Source organism: Leopardus geoffroyi, chromosome C3, assembly GCF_018350155.1.
Source record: "Leopardus geoffroyi isolate Oge1 chromosome C3, O.geoffroyi_Oge1_pat1.0, whole genome shotgun sequence".
Lineage (NCBI taxonomy): Eukaryota > Metazoa > Chordata > Mammalia > Carnivora > Felidae > Leopardus > Leopardus geoffroyi.
The window spans coordinates 24852080-24872487 of record NC_059338.1 but is presented as its reverse complement, the minus strand read 5'-3'; the positions used below and the strand labels follow the sequence as shown (position 1 = coordinate 24872487).

The 20408-nt window shown below is 53.5% G+C and overlaps 1 protein-coding gene across 3 annotated transcripts in view; it reads left to right on the top strand.

Annotated features, from left to right (window-relative positions):
* The window catches only part of RASSF5 (Ras association domain family member 5), a 72023-nt gene that overhangs the window by 36776 nt on the left and 14839 nt on the right, over nucleotides 1–20408 (top strand). The window contains exon 1 of one of the 3 annotated variants that reach the window (XM_045456207.1): nucleotides 977–1557. The exons of the other annotated variants lie outside the window; for them this stretch is intronic. Within the exon in view, the coding sequence (XP_045312163.1) occupies nucleotides 1438–1557 (120 nt within the window). The 5' untranslated portion in view covers nucleotides 977–1437. Of the gene's footprint in view, nucleotides 1–976; nucleotides 1558–20408 lie in introns of those variants that run through there. 3 annotated transcript variants of the gene reach the window in all.

Sequence of the window (20408 nt, the reverse complement as noted above, 5' to 3'; positions counted from 1 at the left end):
GTGAGGCATAATGGGGGTGTTGCCCTAATTAAGCGCTAGTCAAGGAAGATGTCCCCTTCATCTAGTCTGATGGGGAAATGTACACGGCCGTCTATTTTTTTAAATATATATATTTTTTCGAAGTTTATTATTTATTTTGGGAGAGAGAGAGAGAAGGGGAGGGACAGAGAGAGGGAGGGAGAGAGAGAGAATCCCAAGCAGACTGCGCACTGTCAGATGCAGGGCTGGAGGTCAGGAACCATGAGATCATGACCGGAAGTCTGACATTTAAGGGACCGAGCCCCCCAGGCGCCGCAACGGGGGCCATCTTTGATGGGAATGACAAGAACTGGCAAAGACGCCTCTTGCCAGAGTGTCAGGAAAGTGCACAAATAACCTGGGTGGTGGCTGCAGACTCCTTTGATATCCTGAGTCTTCCTGAGGGCCAAGTTCTGCGTGTGGGTGGAAGGGGAGGCTTGCTCTCCAGGTTGCCATAACTTTGCATATGATTTGCATATGCTTGTGGGGCCCCTGCAGTTTCTTCTGGCGTCTCCAAGTTAAAATATTGCTGCTTCTGCAGACAGAACAGATATTGATTTTCTTCTTCTCCGGTTACTTCTCTAACCACTCTGATTGACCGGGCTCCTTCGCCCAGTGAATGGGGGCTGTGAGAGTGGGATGAGGAGGTGGACGGGGGGGGGGGGGGGGGGGGGGGGGGGGGGAAGGGAGGAGAGACGCTGACGACCCTATAGCACATTCTACTCCGTGAACATGAGCCATCATGGGTGATGAGAATGAGCTGTTCCCAGAAGGATGAAGAAAAGACCTAGGGAAGTGTCTCCCTCGGGTGCGTCCTGGTCTATTCCTTCCCCGCATCCTTGACCTGACCTCTGGTGCCCCAGGTCCACCTGGCCCCGGGATCCAGCGCCACCCAGTGAGACGGGAGGCGCGGGGTGGGGTGGGGGTGGGGGGGAGCGCGGGCGGGGGAGGGGCGCCGCGACAGCCGAGCAGGGCTTTGGGGAACCTTGCGAGAGGAAGTGGCTTCCGACTTCTCCGCGTGCAGGGCGAGCGGCAGGAAAGGCGCGGGCAGGGGGAGGAGGTGTCGAGATGGCGCTCCGCGCGCGGGGCGGAGGGGACGAAACCGCAGATGCCTAGTGAGCCGGCGAGCGCGGCGCGCGAGGCGGGCGCCCACGTCCCACCCCGGAGCTTGCAGCGCCGGCGGCGCGCGGGGAAGCGCGCAGGTTACGCCGCAGCCCCAGCCGCTCGGGCCCGGGCTGAGAGCCCAGGCGGCCGGCGCCGGGTGCGCCTGGCCCCGTGACCGCCCACCCGCCGGCGGGGCTGGGAGCTCGCGCCCCGCGGGGCCCGGGGCGGGGACCCCTCGACCCCAACCCCAACCTCGGCCGCCGCGTGAGCCCGGCTGGTCACACGCGCCCGCTGCCTCGCGGGGCTCCGGGCTAGATGACGGTGGACAGCAGCATGAGTAGTGGGTACTGCAGCCTGGAGGAGGAACTGGAGGATTGCTTCTTCACTGCCAAGACCACCTTCTTCAGAAATGTGCAGACCAAACAAACTCCAAAGGTAAACCTAATGATCGAATGCAAGAGCCGTTCACGGGGGGCGGGGGCGGGGGGGAATAACCTCGGGTCTGGAAGGGAAACCTGCATCCTGGCCGACAGGCAAAGCCATGTGTTACCACTGCCGGTGACCAGTTGCCCTGGGGACCCTCGTGAACTTGTCTGCTGAGCCGACCTAGGGTTGGATCTGGAGCCCTTCGGGGACCACCAGCAAGCACTGTTCTCTTTTTACTGCCCTTTTCAGTATTTCCTGTCCCTGGACCTTTTCAAAATGGCTCTCTATGACTTGGGGACAGCGCCTGGCTCAGGGTCTGGCAGCCTGCTTACCTGTGCCTGGGGAGGGTGACAGGGCAACTACTTTTTTTTTTTTTTTTTTTTTTTTTTTTTTTTTCATTTAACCCCCAAACCTGAGCTTTGAAACTCTAGATGGAAAGTGGATGGCACCCGGTAGGATAAACATTCATAGGTTGAAACTTCCGTATTGTGGGTAGCCAGGAACCATCTTAAAACACAGTTTTAGCAACTTTGCAGAAGTGCGTCAAGTTTTTAGAAGCAAACTATAATTTCTCTTCTACGTCATTGTCCTACGACCGTTTTAACTTACTGGCTTGCTTGGGGTAACCTCAAGGGCGGGTTTATGTGTTTCCTAATGGGGTCCTAGTGCTTCTTGCAGCAACTCTGGACACCCAGCATGCCTGAGGCCCCTGGCCACACCCTCCCAGTTGCCACAGATCACTTATCTGCCACATACTTGGTGGGAGTGGTGGCAGAGCTCTGTTTATTTGTTATGTTATTTAGATGAGAGGGATCCAAGCCAAGCCTTTGGAGAGGTTACCTAAAAGAGACTGTTTGTAGACAGAAGTGAGCTGTTAAATTGCACAGGTGTGTGCAGGCTCATCATTAATTTAGCAGTCTTACATGGATAGATTCACGAAAAACTTCCCCAGGCCTGACTCTGGGGCCTCCTTTGTGAATAATTCATCTTGCCTGTAGGTCCTGCATTTGCTGGGTTCTGACATCACACAAATGTACTGGACCTTTCAATTGTGAGAGGATACCCAAGAACCAAAGGAAAGGTTTTGATTTTAATGTTCGAAGGAATCAACTAAAACAGGCCCCTGGAACCAGCACCTGCTTTCTGGGGCACCCCTTTATGAGGCTGGAGAGCAGGGATGTTTCTGGAGGGCTGGGGGCGGGAGCAGGTAAGCTGTAGATAGGGCTCATGCAGAACAGCGTGGTTGCAGACGGGAGGTGTCCTGCTCTCTCTTTAGGGTTCTTGCCTCATTGTGTGGACTGCCCCCCAACCCCCACCCCGAAGGTACTCTAGCCATCTAGGGTCTTTAAGACCGGTGGCTCTCAACCTTAGCCACACACTGGGGAGCTTTAGAAAATGTGGGTACCTGCCCACAACTGGAGAGTCTGACTTAATTGGCTTGGGGTACAGCCTGGGCATCAGGATTTTGAAAAGTTCCCCAGGTAACTCTGATATGCAACTGAGGTACAACCATTGCTCGAGCGAGTTTTGCTGCTGCCTGGGAAGGAAGTGGTTCCTGTTTTTAAAACAAAGTTTAGCTGCTGTGCTTACTGCCAGCCAGGCTGTAGGCCCTTGGTCCCAGAAGGTGGGCTTTTTGCATGATTGGGTGGAGGAAGAGGCACTGCAAAGCTGAGGTTTCTTTTACTTGACAAATGAAGGAGGTAGCCGTTTCTGGTATTTCTTGGGAGAGATAGAAATACCATACACGGAAATATGCTGGGGTGGGGTTGGGGGTGGTGGGTGACTTGGTCGTTGGCCCAAACAGCCTCCTGTCCTCCTTCCTGCCTCCCAACACTCCTTCCTAGCATCAGTCCTGAAAATACTTTGGTTTGGCGCCCACATCAGCTCTTTTTTTACTCTGTCTAGTTCTTAAATCCATTCCCTATCATGACGCCTCTGCATATCTCCCTGCCTCATTTTGCCCAAGCACAGAAGCCCTCGGGGGGGCAGGAGTCCCTTCTAAGAAACTCCTGGGTAAGCCCCGGACAGGGTGATATGGAGAAGTGCTTCCAAAAGGAAGGGGTTGTAGGCACCCCCACCCCCTAGCCTCGCCCCTGCCGAGCCACTGTATGAGATCTGTGACCCAAGGGCAGGGCTCCTCAGCCTGGACTTGCCTTCAGTGCAGTCCCCTCCGGGGAGGGACAGGGCACCCTCTGCCTGGCAGCGAGACCTGGGGTGGCCCCGCCGGCTGAAAAGGGAGCCGCCTGTCAAGGGGCGTGTGACTGACTCAGGAACTGAGGAAGCTTCATCCAAATGTTTCCTTCTTTCAGCCTTCGAAGTGTTGTTCTGCCTTTAATCACATTTTCAGCTCTGTCTTCAACCTGCTTCTTGGAAAGAGGTTTCAAAGAGATCTGTCAAATCACGACCTCATTCTAACCCCCAACGATGATGCTTTTTTCCTGACTCAGAGATCGCCTCTGAGCGCCTAAGGGGATTCCTCTTTCCTGTCTCCACGGAAAGTGTTTGTGTGTTTCCCGGTGGCCGAGAGACTAGGGCCCCCATTCAGGCAAGGTAAAGACAGCGGCTATAAATAGCCTTGTCAGAACAACCTGTATCTGCTGCTGGCCCGAGCCTGGCTAGGACCAAGCCATGGGGAAGCCTCACTGCTGTTCCTGGTGCCACCACCTGGGAGTTGTCACTAGCCCAGCTCCAAGGAGTCCCTGTCTCCTGCCCCTTTGGTGGGAGATTGGGGAGTGAGAAAAGCCTCCCCTTTCACAGGAAGGAGGCACCTGGAGGTAGACTGCAGCAGAGAAAGGGGACCGAGCCCTGGGCTCTTGCAGAAAATGGAAGCTGCCTGGGGAGCTGTGCCTCTGAGAGACATGGCCACTGGGCAGCTTCAGGGGGTGAGGCCGTGCTGTCCAGGGACTGTCCCCCTTGCCTGAGCACAGTTAGGTTGCATTTCCTTGGGTTTTCTGTGTCCAAATGAGGCTCCTGGAGGCTTCAGGGAGCACCCACCTGTGTGCCTGGCAAGGTGCACCCTGCCACCCCAGTCTACCATTCTGCAGCCTAGAGGGGTGGGGGCCTGTCCAAGGTCATGCAGCAAGTTTTTGATGGACCCAGGGTTAGAACCTACATCTCTTGCCTCCTGACCCTGAGATTTTTCTGCATTAGTCCTACAAAAGGCAGCATGTGACAGTGCAGGGCCGGTGACGGTGAAGGCAGGCCCTCTGGCCATCCCTGCCATCTGCTTCTTCATTCCTGTCTGGGGTCTGACCCTGGAAGTGGGGCCGGCTTCCACCCGCCAGGTTTCCAAATGCCCACAGGTGGCGGCAGTTTAGGGTTTGGCCTCTGAGCTCTCCTTGCGTGTTCAGCAGGCTCCAGGACCCGAGGACACTGGGGCCACCCCATACATCGGGGTGGCTGCTCCTAAAACACACGGAGCCTACTTCTTGCAGAGTGTCAGAACTGAAAGGGATCCATCTGGTGTGGTGCCCCACTTTACAGATGGAGAAACTGAGGCCCAGAGGGATGGGAGGACTTCACGAGGCCACATGTGTGACCAGGTGGGGCCAGGACTAACACCCTTCTTGGACTCCTTGTCAGGTGCTATGCTTCATCCTCTTCACTCAGTGAATGAGCCAGGACAGTGTTGGGTCCTTGTCCTCTCAGAGCCTCCTACAAAATGGAAAGACCCAAACAACCTTAGGCTCCATCCCATAAGGCACACTAGCCAAGGGGACATTGACTGTGCATTGAACTGGCAGGGAGTTCCCTGCCATCAGTTCCAAGATCTTGCAACTTTAATCATGTACAAGTTCTTTTTGGTGTCTATCCTAAAATCCTGCTTGTTGTGTGTTTTCTTTGTGGCTATGGAGAGCAGAGGGTTGACTCTATCGATGCTTAAATGCCCTGAAGCCCACGTGGGACACACTCCCATCCTCCTCCACTTGCACCCTCAGGTTTTCTCTGGTCTGGGTTGACACCACTGATCCTTGAAACATTCAAGGCAGATGCACAGAGGAAGGGGCTCACAGAAGTCGGAGTAGAAGCCCCTCTGGTTCTGTTCCTGCATTCGGTCTCATCTCCTCACACCTCCTCTCCTCCGTCACCCCCTTCCTGGACGGGGCCTCTGTGGCACTCCGGGGACGTCAGCCAACCCTGATGACCAGTCAGGGAAATACCCATCGCTCTGCCAGCAGCAGACACAGCCCCTGCCCCTGCCCTTCTTGGCATAAGAGAAAAGAATACTAAAAATAAATGTGTTCCAAATGTGAGCAATAGAAATAAAAATAAGAATCTTCAGAACCATTGTTTTAGGTGCTATCTCAGAAGCCTGCACAGACCAAGGCGAACCTCAAAAGATGTTTCATGCCGGCCCAGCCCCAGGATAGCCCTCCTTTTAGTCCGTAGGCTGTATCCCCCTCCCGTGGAGTTCTTTGCCATTTGCCTTCTCTGGTCCTTCCCAGCGTTGCCTTTCTCCATGAAGATGGAAAGCCGCCTAAGACCGCAAGTCACATCCCCTTCAGCTGCAATGCAGCACCAAGCACCGCTTTCAAAAGCAGAGTTCTGTCCAAGTGCTGGTTAGGTTTAGTTGCCATGTCTTCTCTCCGGCATCCTGTATCATCAGGAGAGACTAAAGGTTCTAACGGCCCCTGTTTTTCAGTCATGGAACACAAGAGCAGTTTATTCCCGCCCCGCCCCCACTTTAAGTCAAGCTGCATTGGCAGGTGGGGGCTCAGGATAACACATGGCAGATTTTTGTGGGCCAGGCCCGGAAATGGTGTGTTTCTTACACCCACACGCCATTGGCCAGAACTCAGTCACATGGCCGCACCTGACCACGAGGGAGGTTGGGAAATGAAGTACAGCTGTGAGCCCAGGTGGCAGAGGAAGAGGCTGTGGTGAGCATTCAGCTGTCTCTGCACGCACCCTTCCTCCCACCTTCTCTGCGCAACCGCCTTTGGAAGTTCTGCTCATACTTTCTTGGGGACGGGCCATAGCTGTCTCTCCAGTCTTGTACCTCTCCTTCATCTGTCACCACGGATATGCCGTTCCCGGGATGAGCTCCTGTCTCCCCCTGCTACACTGGCAGCTCCTTGAGGACAGATGCTTCTCCTTACTCGGCGCTTCTCCACTCCTCTGCAGCATCGGAAGCGCCCAGTGCTGCTCCCAGGTGGTCCAGCCCCCTGCCTCGGAGCGCCCTTTGGATCACGTTTTGAAAGTGGAGATTCGCGGGCCCCACCTCAGACTTACTGGGTCATGAATCTTTGGAAGTAGGACCACCCTCAAACCTGCCTTCCTCCGGGTGATGAGCCTATTTATTGAAGCCTAGGAACCACCTATTTAGGAAATATTTAGTAACTTCAGTTGAAATACCAGACGGCATTTATCACAGAGTCCAGAGAGGTTCTTAGGCTGGAAATTGAAGCCAGAAGGTACAAGGATCTGTCCCTGGCCACACAGCTAAGTAGCGACAGAACCGAGGCCTCAGGGCCCCTGGGGCCCCATTGTTCTCCCTACGACCTGCCGAACAAGGCTGCTGGAGTGGCAGCCTTTTGCCGTCGTGACCGGCACATGCTGTAGTGGAAACAGCACAGACCCATGAGCCAAGTCCTGGCTTGTCATCCCCGCTGCAGCTCGTAACTGAGGAGCTGTGGCCAAGTCTCTTCATCCCTCCAGGCTGGGACCTTCATTGTCCTTCCCACGACAGCACCTGTGGGAGGAGCCTGTCCTCATTTTCTTCCCCAAGAGTCCCTCGCCTCTTTGCACGGGAGCAGACCCTTCTCACCACCTTCTCATGGAGTTTAGGTATTGACGACCAAGCTCTAAGTTGTGAGGGCTTCCCCGGAGTGGGGGCAGGAAGAGGGCCTACATGACTGACCCCGGAGGCCCCTCCTCTACGACTACTTGGGACTCAAGACATCCTCACCTCTGTGTCCAGATGCCTCCCCTCCGGCCCACCCTTCCTTCTTCACAAGTTGAGACCATTTACTCTGCCTCAGCTGGCTTTTCCCTGTAGAGCAATTCCAGTTACAATTTGGGGCACCTGCCACATCCATCCATCCAGGCAGTTAAGGAGAAAGGAAGAAAGATTACACACTAGAATCAAATTCCAGCTCTTAGTTCACAATGTCAGGTTGGACTCCAGATCCAGCTTCCAGCCCATGAGCTTGGAAGGGTGGCCCCACTGGGCTCAGGCTGGGTGCCCAGGAGCCTGGGTTCCCTTCTGTCTTCCACTCTCGACTCATCAGGTAACCCACACCTGTGTACTTTCTGGCTTTGGGATCCTTCTGTATGAAGGACCCAGGCCTGTCCTCATTAAGGGCCTTGGTTTCCTCTTCAGTCTACCTGTAAAAGAAAGTGGGGACCCAGGCCTGGCCTGGCATATATTCCCTGAGGAAAGAGGACAGGATAACTTTGCCAAGAATCAGGAGCATTGAATTTCAAGGCCAGGAGGACAAAGGGAGCTGTAGGGACAGAAAACTCTGGATCACTGGGCCTGTGGCTTCTGTCCGCGGTGCTGTCCTCTCTTCTCTTCTCCCGCTCCACCCCAGCTTAGCTTAGCTTAACAGTCTCCAGCCTATGTCCCCCATCTATCTCTCTTCCTGGGTCTAGAACCAAATATTCTGTAGCCTTTTGGAGGGCTCCCATGCCCTTGGACAGCTAAAATTTAATATATCCGGAAACAACTCATAGTTCTGCCCATAACTGATTTCTCTTGGTATCTCTGCCTCACCCTCGCAGTCACCTACCTTTGAAATCCCGGCGTCTCCCCCTCCTCTCTTTTGTCCACTCCGTCACTGTGGGTTCTGCCTCCAGTGCTGCAGATGCCAAACCTCTCCTTTCTGTCCCCTGTCCTGTGTTGGGTGACCATCACCTCTCACCTGTATACTCCTGGAAGTCACCCAACTGCTTTCCGTCCCGTTTCTTCCCCTTTTGTACACCCTGCTGACGACTGCCAGGGGCATATCATCTGGTATCACGAAGCCTTCCGAGTCTCCTCCTTGCTTCCAGAGTGAAGCCCACACTTGGCTCCTGTTCTTTATATAGCCTCCCAAACCCTGCAATACCTGGCCTCAGTCAAACCATTGTGTTTTTAACTTTCAGCACTGAGCGCCAGGGGTGAGGAGGACAAGGACAGATAAAACTCAGTCTCTGCACTTACAGACCGATGTTGTGCAACAGACCCTAGTTCCTCCCCTCCTCATCCATGAAGTGTCTGGATGGGTGGGGGCCACTGGGCGGAGCGACGGCCAGGTGGAAGACACTCTGCACGTGACACATGACTTTCATTAGGATGTGGCAGCCGCTCCCGGGACCGGGAGCTGGAGGGGCTGGCTCCCAGGATCAAGGGGTTTGGGCCTGAATAGCCTAGGAGGTGGTGAGGGCAGGCTGGCAGCAGACTGGCAGTGATGGGGCTGCGGCAGCCGCTGGGAGGGGCGCGGGAGATTACCTTGACCTCTGAAAGGCGTATACTCCCCGAGCTGGAGCAGACTGCCAGGAGTCATTGCAGCCATTCCCCTGTTTCCAAGCAGGCCTGCAGGGAATCCAGCACAGGCAGGGGAGGGGAAGCTGTACTCATTCCCGCCATCCTCCTCCAATTCATTTTTCAGCCCTTCCTTGCCTGGGGTGCCATACAACGCGATTCCAGCTGCTTGGATCCCTGCTCCACGGGGCACTGTGAGTGTAGGGAGGGCAGCAGCCCAGCGCCAACTGGTCCTGACAGACCACACAGGCAGAATTTCAGTTGTTGTCAAGCCAAAAGATTGGCACCTTCAATGAGGTCGTATGTGAAAGAGGGCTAGCCAAGGGGGAGGCCCCCACCCCTCATTCGTCCCACTCCAAGACACGTGCTCTTCCCACTACACACTTGGCGCTTTGGGTGAGAGTCGAGTTTGAAAAGCTCCAAATGAGCTCCAGTCACCCATCTCAAACTCTGTTGACGCCCCGTGGGAAGCGGGGGTTCTCATTCAGCTAGTTCCCTAAAATCCAGGTCAATTCTTCCTGCTCTGGTCTTGGGAAATCTGGCTCACCATACTCCGCTATCACCATTGCATCAACCTCCAGTTCGTGAGCCCCTCAGTGTCCTTCTCATCGCCTGGCGGTCCCCCAGTGTGAAGAGTGGTGTAGAATGGTCCCCCGCACCGTGATGTGGATGACAGGCAGGAGCCGGGTCTGCAGGGCTCTGACCTTGCAGTGGGGAATGTGAGGCAGGTCTCCACTGGCTGGAACACGAGGCGAGGCGGTAGGCGGGGCTAATCTCTACATTCACGCACGCAGGGGAGGTGTGGGTTCGTGAGGAGAATGTGGAAGCTGGTGGGTCTAGGGTGTCTAGAGATCATTTCCCATTGTGCCCACTTCTCTGTGCTCCCTAAACACCAGCATATCTTTTCTATCCCTCCTTTTGATGGGCTGTAATTTTCTGGACAAAGGACCACATCTTGGTCATCATTGTGTCCTCGGCACGTGGTAGGTGCTTGATGCACGTTTGGTAAGGAAGGGTGGGCTTGGATCTTCCTTCTAAATAAGAGAGCCCGAAGAGGCAGCAGGGGCTCCCCTGAGGGCCCATGCGCAAACGCTTTAGGGCACGGTATGCGAAAGCTGATCTCCCAGACTGTTTTCAAGGGAAGCTTGCTCAGATTCTGGATGTGGAATCGATGGATTTTTCCAGTAACTGTGAAAAGAAAAATCTCACTGAGTGAGCAGAAAATGCAAGGACAACTTTCCAAACATAGAGCGGCCTCTCCAACCCATCTGTGATTGCTCAGCTGTTTGCCCTGGAGGATGAAGGCAGGCAGGGCTGGGTCACTAAGCAACCGGGCCCTGGCACCTGCTGGCAGGAGTTGGTGTGGTCCTTCCTCATGTGGGGCCTGGGAGGGGGAGGGTTGGCGCCCAGGGGCCCATGTGAGGAGGCGGGAGAGCCTTCTGTGATGGGTTTCTTCTCTCTGCCTTTCAGCTGTGGAGAGAGGCAGGTTCAGGGGGAAGAACCAACATACTTCTCATTTAATTTCCCAGTTTAATTCTAAGCAAGTGGAGACCTTGGTTTGGCAGTCCTGGTAGTTTGAGTATCCTCTGTTGGCTCAGGTGACGTGGGCAGGTGAATCAGTGCTGGGCCTGGGAACCCAAGCCACGAGCCTTCACTGTGTGTGACCTCAGGAAGCAGGCTCACCGCTCAAGTCCTTACTTTCTCCTTCTGTACAATGGGTGACTTGGCCCTCCAGTGAAGAATAAGCACTAAAGGGGGCGCCTGGGTGGCGCAGTCGGTTGGGCGTCCGACTTCAGCCAGGTCACTATCTCGCGGTCCGTGAGTTCGAGCCCCGCGTCAGGCTCTGGGCTGATGGCTCGGAGCCTGGAGCCTGCTTCCAATTCTGTGTCTCCCTCTCTCTCTGCCCCTCCCCCGTTCATGCTCTGTCTCTCTCTGTCTCAAAAATAAAAATAAAAGGTTAAAAAAAATTTAAAAAAAAATAAAATAAATAAAAATAAAAAAAAAATAAGCACTAAAGGAGGGCCCAACTTTTGGTTGTGGGACCCCAAGGGGAACTCCCCAGCTTGGGATAATAAAAGACATGGAGATGGGTGATGAATTCTGACATGGGGATGTGGGGTTCATGACTGGGGTGCACGGAGGTATAAAGACCAGGAGGGGGTCTCCTGGCAAATGGCTAGAATGTATAACAGCGACAGTGAATTATTGGGCCCTGATGTGGTGGCAGGTGCTTTCCGTGCGCAGGCTCAGTTGATCCTCGCAACAACCATCTGTGCTTTCCATCTGACAGTGGGGAAACTGAGGTACCAAAGGGGTCATGCAGTACTAAGGGGCAGATCCAGGATTCAGGCCCAAGTCTAATGCCAGAACTCCTAGCCCCTAAGCTCTGACTCTTCTCCTAAAGCTCTTTCCAGAGTTTTCCTACCTGAAGCCCCAGCAGTGAGGCCCAAAGGTGCCTACCGATGCAACCCCGTGTCGGCAGCACCCATCTTGGAGCTTTGAGGATGGTGCTCTTTGCCCGGCCATTCAGGAGGGGGAGGAAACCGAACATCCCTGTCCCCGAGGCTGCGTGACACAGTGAGAGGACACACACTTGAGAAGACTCAGAGTCACTTAATAATCACCTAAGACACGTTTCGGTATCACAGATTAGTCCCCAACATCGATGTGGGGTGGGGTTAGCCAGGCGGGCAGCACAGTGACAAGAGGACACGTGTGGGCTGGTGAAGAGGCCCCAGCACCCAGCACCAGCCGGCTTGCCAAGCTGAGGGCATAGGTGGGGTCTCCAGTTAGAGGAAGCCGAGAGGGACTGCCCTCCTTCCCTCGGGCCAGTGCACACTGCTGTCCTGGAGTCCCCAGCCACCCCACCCCTTGTAGTAAGGGTGGGCCATGCAGGCGTGCTGGGCGCTGGGTACTGGCTCCCACGTGCCGCTCTCCACCTCTGAATTATCCGAATCTTTGACGGCATCGAATGCCCTGTACTTGAAGGAGCTCCAGCGAGCTGGAGCCCGGACGTAGTAGGAGACGGTGCCCCTGCAGCCAGGGCACCCACGTCCTGTGCGGCCCAGGAGAGGGCCTGCAATTACAACACACGAGCCGGGCTCCTAAAGCCACCCCCCGCCCCCTGGCATGGCCCGTGATTCTGCTGGCTTTGACTCTGTGCTCTCAGAGCCCATGGGATGGTCCACGGAGCTGAGGAGCCCTTTTTCAGAGTGTTCTTGTGCAGGGAGGTCCCCTGTGTGAGAGAGAGGAAGCAGTTTGGAGGTGGCCGTGGACAGCTCTGAAGGCGAGCCAATACCCAGCTCCCAGCTTGATGACTTCAGGAGTATACCATGGCTCTGGGGCGTGCAGAAGAAAGAAGACACAGAAACACAGACGTGTTTCCCCAAATCTTCCTCTTGCTGACACATCCACTTCCCTAGGGGTGTATAAAGTTGGAAAGCTGGACATGGCTCCTTGACCGTGGCCAGCCATGATGGGTTGGAGGGAGAGCATCTGAGGCAGGTTGGGGAGTCCCCGCTACTTGGGTCACCTGACAACTCCGGCTGCTTCAGAATGGGGGTGCTTGGGCCTTTTCGTCCCGAGACTCCTTCAGATCTCTAAACCCAGGCTTCTGTGTGCCTGAGCGCCTCTCTAGAGAGCCACCTGGGAAGCTCTACGACCCTCCCCTCGCTGCAGAGCTCCTCTGTTTGGATCAGCCCTAGTGTCCTGCCCTTTGTTAGTGCACGCAAGAGAGTGGCCTGTGGCCAGGAAGAGAGCCTGGCCCCTGGAGGATGATGGGGCCTATGTGCTTGGAAGTGGGATCGACTCCTCACTTGCTTGGAATATAGAAAGTAAGGGACGCTGCCAACTATATGGGAACCAGATGAAACAGGCCGGTTACAAGGCCTCCAGGCTCCTCTGCCCTTGGAATCCTCTTTTTTTTTTTTTTTTTTTTAATTGTGATAAAATATATGCTACGTAAAATTTATCATCTTAACCATTTTTATGTGTGTCGTTCCGTGGCATGAGGCACATTCACAATGTTGTGCAGCCACCACCACTGTCCATCTCCAGAACTTTCCATCTTCTCCGGCTGAAACTCTGTCCCCAGTAGACGGAAGCCCCCCGTTTGCCTCCCCCCAGCGCCCCTGGCAGCCGCCATTCTGCGTTCCATCTCTGTAGATCTGACTGCTCTGGGAACCTCACGTAACTAGAATCATACAGTATTTGTCTTTATGTGACTGGCTTATTTCGCTGAGCATAATGTCTTCAGGGTTCATCCACGTTGCAGCGTGTGCCAGAATTTCCTTCTTTTTTACGGATGAATAACATTGCATTGGATGTCTACAGCACATTTTGTTCATCTACCCGTGTGTGCATCGGTGGGTGGCTTCTGCCTTTTGGTTAGTGTGAATAGTGCCGCTGTGAACATGAGTGTCCAAACACCTGTTTAAGTTTTATTCTCATCTCTTTCAGGTGTATGCCCAAAAGTGGCCTTGCTGGATAATATGATGATTCTTTGTGTTTAATTTTTTGAGGAATTGCCATGCTGTTTCCCAGGCGGCTTCAGCATTTTGCATTCCCACCAGCAATGCACAGGCTTCTGATTTCTCCACAATCTTGCCAACGCTTTGTATGTTCTGTGTTTTTGATAATGGCCATCCTAAAATGAGCATGAGATGGCATCTCGTTGTGGTTTTGATTTGCATTTCCCTAAAGATTAGTGATGTTGATACATCTTTTCATGTTCTTACTGGCCATCTGTATATCTTTGGAGAGTGCCTATTCAAGTCCTTTGTCCATTTTTTTTTAAATTGTCTTTTTTCTATGTTGTTGTTGGCTTGTTGGGGTTCTTTATATGTCCTGGGTAGTGGTCCTTTGTCAGACATATGATAAGTGGAATCTTGTTTAAATTGCTTCTGAAAGAGCAGGGTCTAGCCTTCAGAGAGACCGGAGTCTGGGACGGGGTAGTGAGACCCACTCGGTCCCTACCCACCATCATCCCTGATTCACTGCTTAGTGCTCTGGATCACCCCTGTCTCACTCCACAGCTCTCTGCTTCTGGGTGGTCTGGGAATGCAGGATGGAAAAGGTATAGTCGCTGGCTTTGGAGCCAAACTAAGGAAGCAGGGAGACGGAAAGGAGGCTGACCTGGGTGAGGCTGGGTGAGGGGACAGGGACCTAGATGGAAATCCAGTGAGGAAAACTAACCTGGAGAAAGACCTTCTATTGCCCTAGGAACCCCAAAGGCATGAGAAAATGCCCCAAGGGAAAACTCCTGTGGCCGTTGAAGTAGAATGGGTGTCACCCCCTTCTGCCTGGATTCACATTGGAGACCTCTGAGCTGAAAAGGGGGCTTCAGGAAGGCCCACGGCAGGGGAGAGTAGAGATGGAAGGGATTTGCATCATCTACGGGTGTCTCCTCTGATTCCCAGTTATTGTCTCACAAGTCAGTAGATGCCGTGGACTAGGATATAGGAGCCTTATGCAATTCTGGAACCTTTGAATCTTCCCGTATTTGTTTGGGGATTTGTGTGCATGTGTGTGTGCACATGTGTGTGCGTGCACATGTGTGTCTTATTACTTCTTTGTGTTTTATTCAGTTGATTAGGCGAATGTTTAATGAGCCCTTCCTGTCTGCCAGGCACTGTCCGGGGAGCTACATCAGTGAACAGAGCAGTCCCTGTCCTCAGGGAGCTTGCCTTCTGTTATCAAGCTGCAGGGATGTGGGCTGATTGGCAGAGGCAACCAGGCCACTGTGTCCAGGCCACGGCCAGGCAGGGGTGGCCAGGCAGGGGTGTGTGTGTGGGGGTGTCAGGAAGACCTCTAGGGCAGAGTACACGTGCAGCGTTCCAGAGGGCAGAAGAGCAAATAGTGTCCCTGGGGCCCACAGTGGCGAGGAAAAGAGAGGGAGGGAGTCCATCTAGGCCTGTGAGGGGTCCCTGGGACTAGGGTAACCAAATATGCTGGTTTGCCCGGGACTGTCCTGATTGTAGCACTGAAGGTCCTGCATCCCAAGAAAACTCTCAGTTCCAGATCACCCTACCTGGGACTCCGGCGTTGAAAGCACTGCTGACTTATTCACGAGACACGGTGGCCTATGGTGCCAGAGGGACCCGCGATACTTTAAGGGCCCACAAAAGTGTTTTGATTTCTTTTAAAATCAGAAGGAAGAAATCCTTTGTTTTCTATATAATAATAATATATTTTTCTTGATATCAGTGCTATCAAAAAATAAAATTTCCTATCTTTGTTTTTTTTAATGGTGGAAGAGGGGCCCATAGCACTGAAGACAAAAGTGCTTAGGACACACAGTCACAACCTGGCTTTGGCTGAAGGGCCTGTCAGGAGATCAAGGTTAAGGCAAGAGGACTCCCACATTGAGTCAGCCCCACCGCCCAACCTTTCCTCTGCCCTGCCAGACCGATGACCGCTGCCGCTGACGACGGTTACGATGGTGGTTCGCTAGCTGCTGTTTCTCGAGTGCTTACTCTATGCGTGCATTGTGCTAAGCGCTTCCAGATGTGCAATCTTATTTCATCCCCGCGACAAGTGTGTAGAGAAGGCCTCGTTACCTCAGACGGAAATCCGAGTCTCAGGGACGCTGACTTGCCCACGTGCACAGACAACTGAGGGCACGCCAGCCGTGCAGGGCGGTGTGGTCTGGCGGTGAGGAGCAGGGGCTCTGGGTAATAACACACCACCCTCACTGAGTTATGGCAAAGATGAAATGAGACTGTGACTGCGAAACCCTGGCCTGTTGGCGATTTTTGCTATTATAATGAGGCGCTGCAGGGCTTGAACCCAGGTCACTGCGGCTCCAAGGCCCGCGGGGAGCTGATGTTCTCTGGTCCTGACTCACCCCAGAGGACCCGCCCCTGCTCGTAGACTGAGATGGCCACCTCAGTGAGAGGCACTGTGTGCGGGCTCCAGGACACGCCGGCCACCCGGGGAGCCCGCTGGCATGGCCTTCATCACGTGCGCACACGCGGAGCTGATCTGGCTGCCCAGAAGCGCCGAGGCTCTGCGCGGACGGCGCCTGCTGTCTGGTGCTCACGGTGCACGCATCTCTGTCTTCCCTCCGCGGATAGCCTGTGCGCTCCCCAGGACGGGGGCCATGGCCGGCCGCTTTCATGTCCCAAGGTGCCTTTCACACTCCCCACCCCATGGGCAACTCAATCAGTTACTGTTGACTGTCTGCGTTGACCATCTGCTCTACAGTTTTGTCTTTGGGGACTTCAGTCTCTTTCCAGTTTCTCAAGTCCCACCCCCTTTTTATTTCCTGCTCCTCTACCTCCCCCGCCCTCCCCAGAGCAGCTCAAATTCTGCATGGCTCTGCTTGTAGGGATTGGCTCCGTGATGAAGCCCGCCCCTTCCTTCCTCTGATGGGAATAACCTACTGGAGAACACAGTTCAGGAGTTTCCAATCCTTTTACTTCTGGGACATTGGACAGCTCCATGGAAGGATCTGGGGGAATCAACCCCTTCACTGCCCAGGGTGAGGCTGGGACAATCATTCCAGAACACGGACCATCTGCGACCTGGAAGGGGGCCCTGTGGTGAGACCCTGTGGGGCTTCCTCTTTCCCATCTGGTTGAGGCCGTCACCAAGGGACCAATGAGCCTTGAATGTGGTCTGGGCTTTGGGCAGGGCGTTCCCAGCCCAGGCAGAGGGGTGTCTGCCCCTTTCCTCTGAGGACAGTCTTTCCTATTCAGGACAGGCTTAACAGAAACATCAGGTGTGTGGGACCCGTGCCGCTGTTGGGCAGCAGCGTAGGTGCGAGGTGTCCACAGATGTCCTTCTCATGCAGGAAGGCCTCGCCGAGGCTCTCCCCTCTCCCGACATAGGCCTGGGGTTGGTTTCCAAGGGGCGAGAGAGTGGCTGCTGGCAGATTTGCTAAGAGCTGAGAAAGAGGAAGTGTGGCAAAGACTCATGGTGAATGGCTTCCGGGATAGTTTTTGTTTTGTTTCCTTGGGTTGTGTGAGTTAGGAAGGTGTAAAGCTACTTGAGTTTGGCTCACACGGTGACTTACAGACGAGTAGAGAAAGCAAGTGGCCAGTGGTGAGACAAGTAAGGCTGTAGAGGTGAGATGCGTTCTCATACCGTCTTACAACAGTCATTACCACTGCATTTCGGGCAAGCCCAGCTGTCCTCCGAGGGGCCCCCACCCCACCCCCAGCTCTCTGAAATAGAAGAGGAAGCAGTGACGAAAGAAGCCACCCTCCGATGTAAACTCGTAGAGCTGCAAAGGGGTCTCACTTCGTGATTTCACAGATGAGGAAACTGAGGCCCCGAGAGGGGAAGTGACTTGCCGGAGGCTGTCGGTCATGACGGTGTTGCACTGGTTCCTACCAGGAAGCCGTAAAGAGCTGAGCCACGGGGCTGGCCAGCCAGCCGAAGCCCGCGGCCCTTGCGGCCCTGCCTTGGCATCAGCCTCTCGGGGTGCCGGTCAGCGGGACATGTCCTGGGCCTGACTGCAGCCCGTGGCAGGGCCCTGGGCCGGGCGCCACCCGGTCTACTCCACCCTCTCCTTGCCTCCTCCTTGGAGGTCACCACGGAGCTCTGCGGAGCCTTGCAAGGGGTAGGACAGAAGCACCATCATCAGACATCAGGTCTGTCTCCCTCCAGGGAGCATCTAATTGGAAAGATGGGATTAACACATGTGAAATAATAATTAAACAATAAAAGGCAGCATATAATTAGATCCAAATGCAGCCGCACAGGCTGTGAAGACACCTCCATGGTCCTTGTAGTAGTGGATTTGTCAGCCAGCAGCTGCAGAGGCCCGTGGCATGTGGTAATTTGCAGCTTGGCGACGACAGGAATCTGAGGCTTCGGGGCCACGGGGCTGGGGTTTGGGAGTCAGTCCCCGAGCCAGTGCGTGAGCCCTGCTGCCCACGGGCATCCCTTCCTCAGCCAGCCTGTTGTCTCCTCATGGGAGACAGAAAGACAGTAAGCACAACTCCAATGAAGCGATGAAGCCTTTGCCCACTTGCACAACATGTCCATTAAGTGAGAGTGAGGACCAGGGGTGTGAGGAAACACAGGAAGTACATGGCTCTCGGCAAGAGTATCATTCAGAAGGAAGGCAGCATCCGGTACAAACCTGTATATGCCTTCCTCCAATTGGGAATGAAAATGTCGGAGATCTCCTATGGTAGGAGAGTGGAGAATGAGGACACCGCCATGGGCGGTGGCACCAGGGGAGATGGGAGCTGTGTATTCTAAGCAGGAGAAACCACCCAATGGTGTAGAGCAGAGGTGAGCAAACTACTGCTCATGCACTGGATGCCATAAATAAAGTTTTATTGAAACATAGCCATGCTTGTTCTGCGGCTGCTTTGTGCTACAGTGGCAGAGTTAAGTAGTTACAACAAAGACTGTATGGCCAGCAAAACCTACAGTATTTACTACCTGGCCCTCTGCAGAAAAAGTTTGCCAGCCACCAGAGCCAACAAACTCTATGGCATGGTGGTCAAGCCTGATTAAGTGCTCAAGGAAAATGAGAAATGAGACTGGCTCATAGGGGTAGGACTTTGTAAGCCTGGGATGACCGTAACCATATGTGCCTTTGGATGGGTTTGATAATTTCCAAAACGGTTTTTGCACCCATTATCTCATTTGGTCTTGCCTTGGCATGAATCCTATCAGCCAATAAAGGATTTGTATTTCAAATTGACAGATAAAGCTGAGGCTTAAGGAGGTTATCGGATTTCCTCAAGGTCACTTAGTAATGGGGGTCAGAACCCAAATGCATGCTTATGTCCATCCTGCAGCTATTTCCTCAGCCTCTACTTGTTCCGAGCTGCATCTAGGCTCTGGGATGCCGTGATGGGTAAGACAGGTATGGGTGCTTCTCTTACGGAACTCAGTCTACACTGAAATCCAAGGCTCATTGCTCTGTAGTTCCTAGGGAGAAATAAGATCTTTCCCCCTACTCCTTGTAGGCAATAAGGAGCCATTGAAGGTTCTTGAGCAAGTACCTATTATCCGTTTCATGCTTGGTGCCACTGGGCACAGAGAATAAATAGAAGCATGGTGTAGGTCATTAAGAAAATTCACTCTAGCTGAGAAGACAACTCAAGATAGAGAGATAGTCTACTTGGAGGTTAATATAAGTAGATGAGTATTGAAGTGCCAGATGGAATAGTGCTAGCTTTAGGTGTGGGTTTGCTTTAACCTTGCTGGTGCTCAGTTTCCTCATCTGTGAAATGGGCATTCCCATGCATTTGTGGGGAGGATGAAGTGAACTAACACATGCCAAGTGATCAGAGTGCTGCCTGGCATACGTAGCTGGTAAGTAAATAAAATAAGGGATGGTCATCATCACCATCATTCAAGGCAGGAGTGGTCAGAGAGGCCGGGGCAGGTTGAAGGACCTCAGGTGGGCAGATGGGAGCGATACGATGAAAACATCATGAAGGGAGAAGAGGCTGAGGAGTTTAACAAGAGGGAGAGTGAAATTTTTGGCAAAAATGAAGTTTGTGTGATTCTGGTCAAGAAAAAAATGGCATGAAGGTAGCTGATGTATCAGAATGTATCTGATTCTCCTCAGCTCACTGCTCACCCTGGGGCCCCCTTGTTGCTGGGGCTTTGACAGGCTGCCCTGTGTCCACTTGGGGATACTAGAAGCCACAGGACTCACTCAGAGCCTCTTCTTCCCCAGTGACCAAAATCAAGACATGTGTCATTGATTAGAACGCAGTTAGAGGCACCTGGGTTGCTCAGTCGGTTAGGTGTCTGACTCTTGATTTTGGCTCAGGTCACGATCTCATGGTTCCTGAGTTCAAGCCCCAGGTGGGGCTTTGTGCCGACAGCACGAAGCCTGCTTGGGATTCTCTCTCTGCCCCTCCCCTGCTCATGCTCTCTTTGTCTCTCTCAAAATAAATAAATTAAAAAAAAAACCTTAATAAAAGAAGAATGCAGAGTTAACCAATGTTTGGGTTTCTTTTTTTTTTAAGTTTTATTTTTTTACTTATTTTTGAGAGAGACAGAGACAGAGAGAGAGAGAAAGCATGGGAGGGGGCAGAGAGAGAGAGGGAGAAAGAGAGAATCCCAAGCAGGCTCTGCACTGTCAGCACGGAACCTGATGGGGGGCTTGAACACATGAACCACAAGGTCATGACCTGAGCCGAAATCAAGAGTCAGACCCTTAACCAACTGAGCCACCCACGCACCCCTGGGTTTCTTCTTAAAGTAAAATTCAACTTCAGGTAAATCTGCTCTGAGACAGGCCCCAGACCACAGGGATGGTCCTCTTAACTTTGATGTTAAGGATAATATTTTTTAATGTTTATTTTTGAGAGAGAGAGAGAGAGAGAGCCAGTGGGGGAGGGACAGAGAGAGCGGGAGACACAGAATCCAAAGCCGGCTCCAGGCTCTGAGCTGTCAGCGCAGAGCTCAACATGGGGCT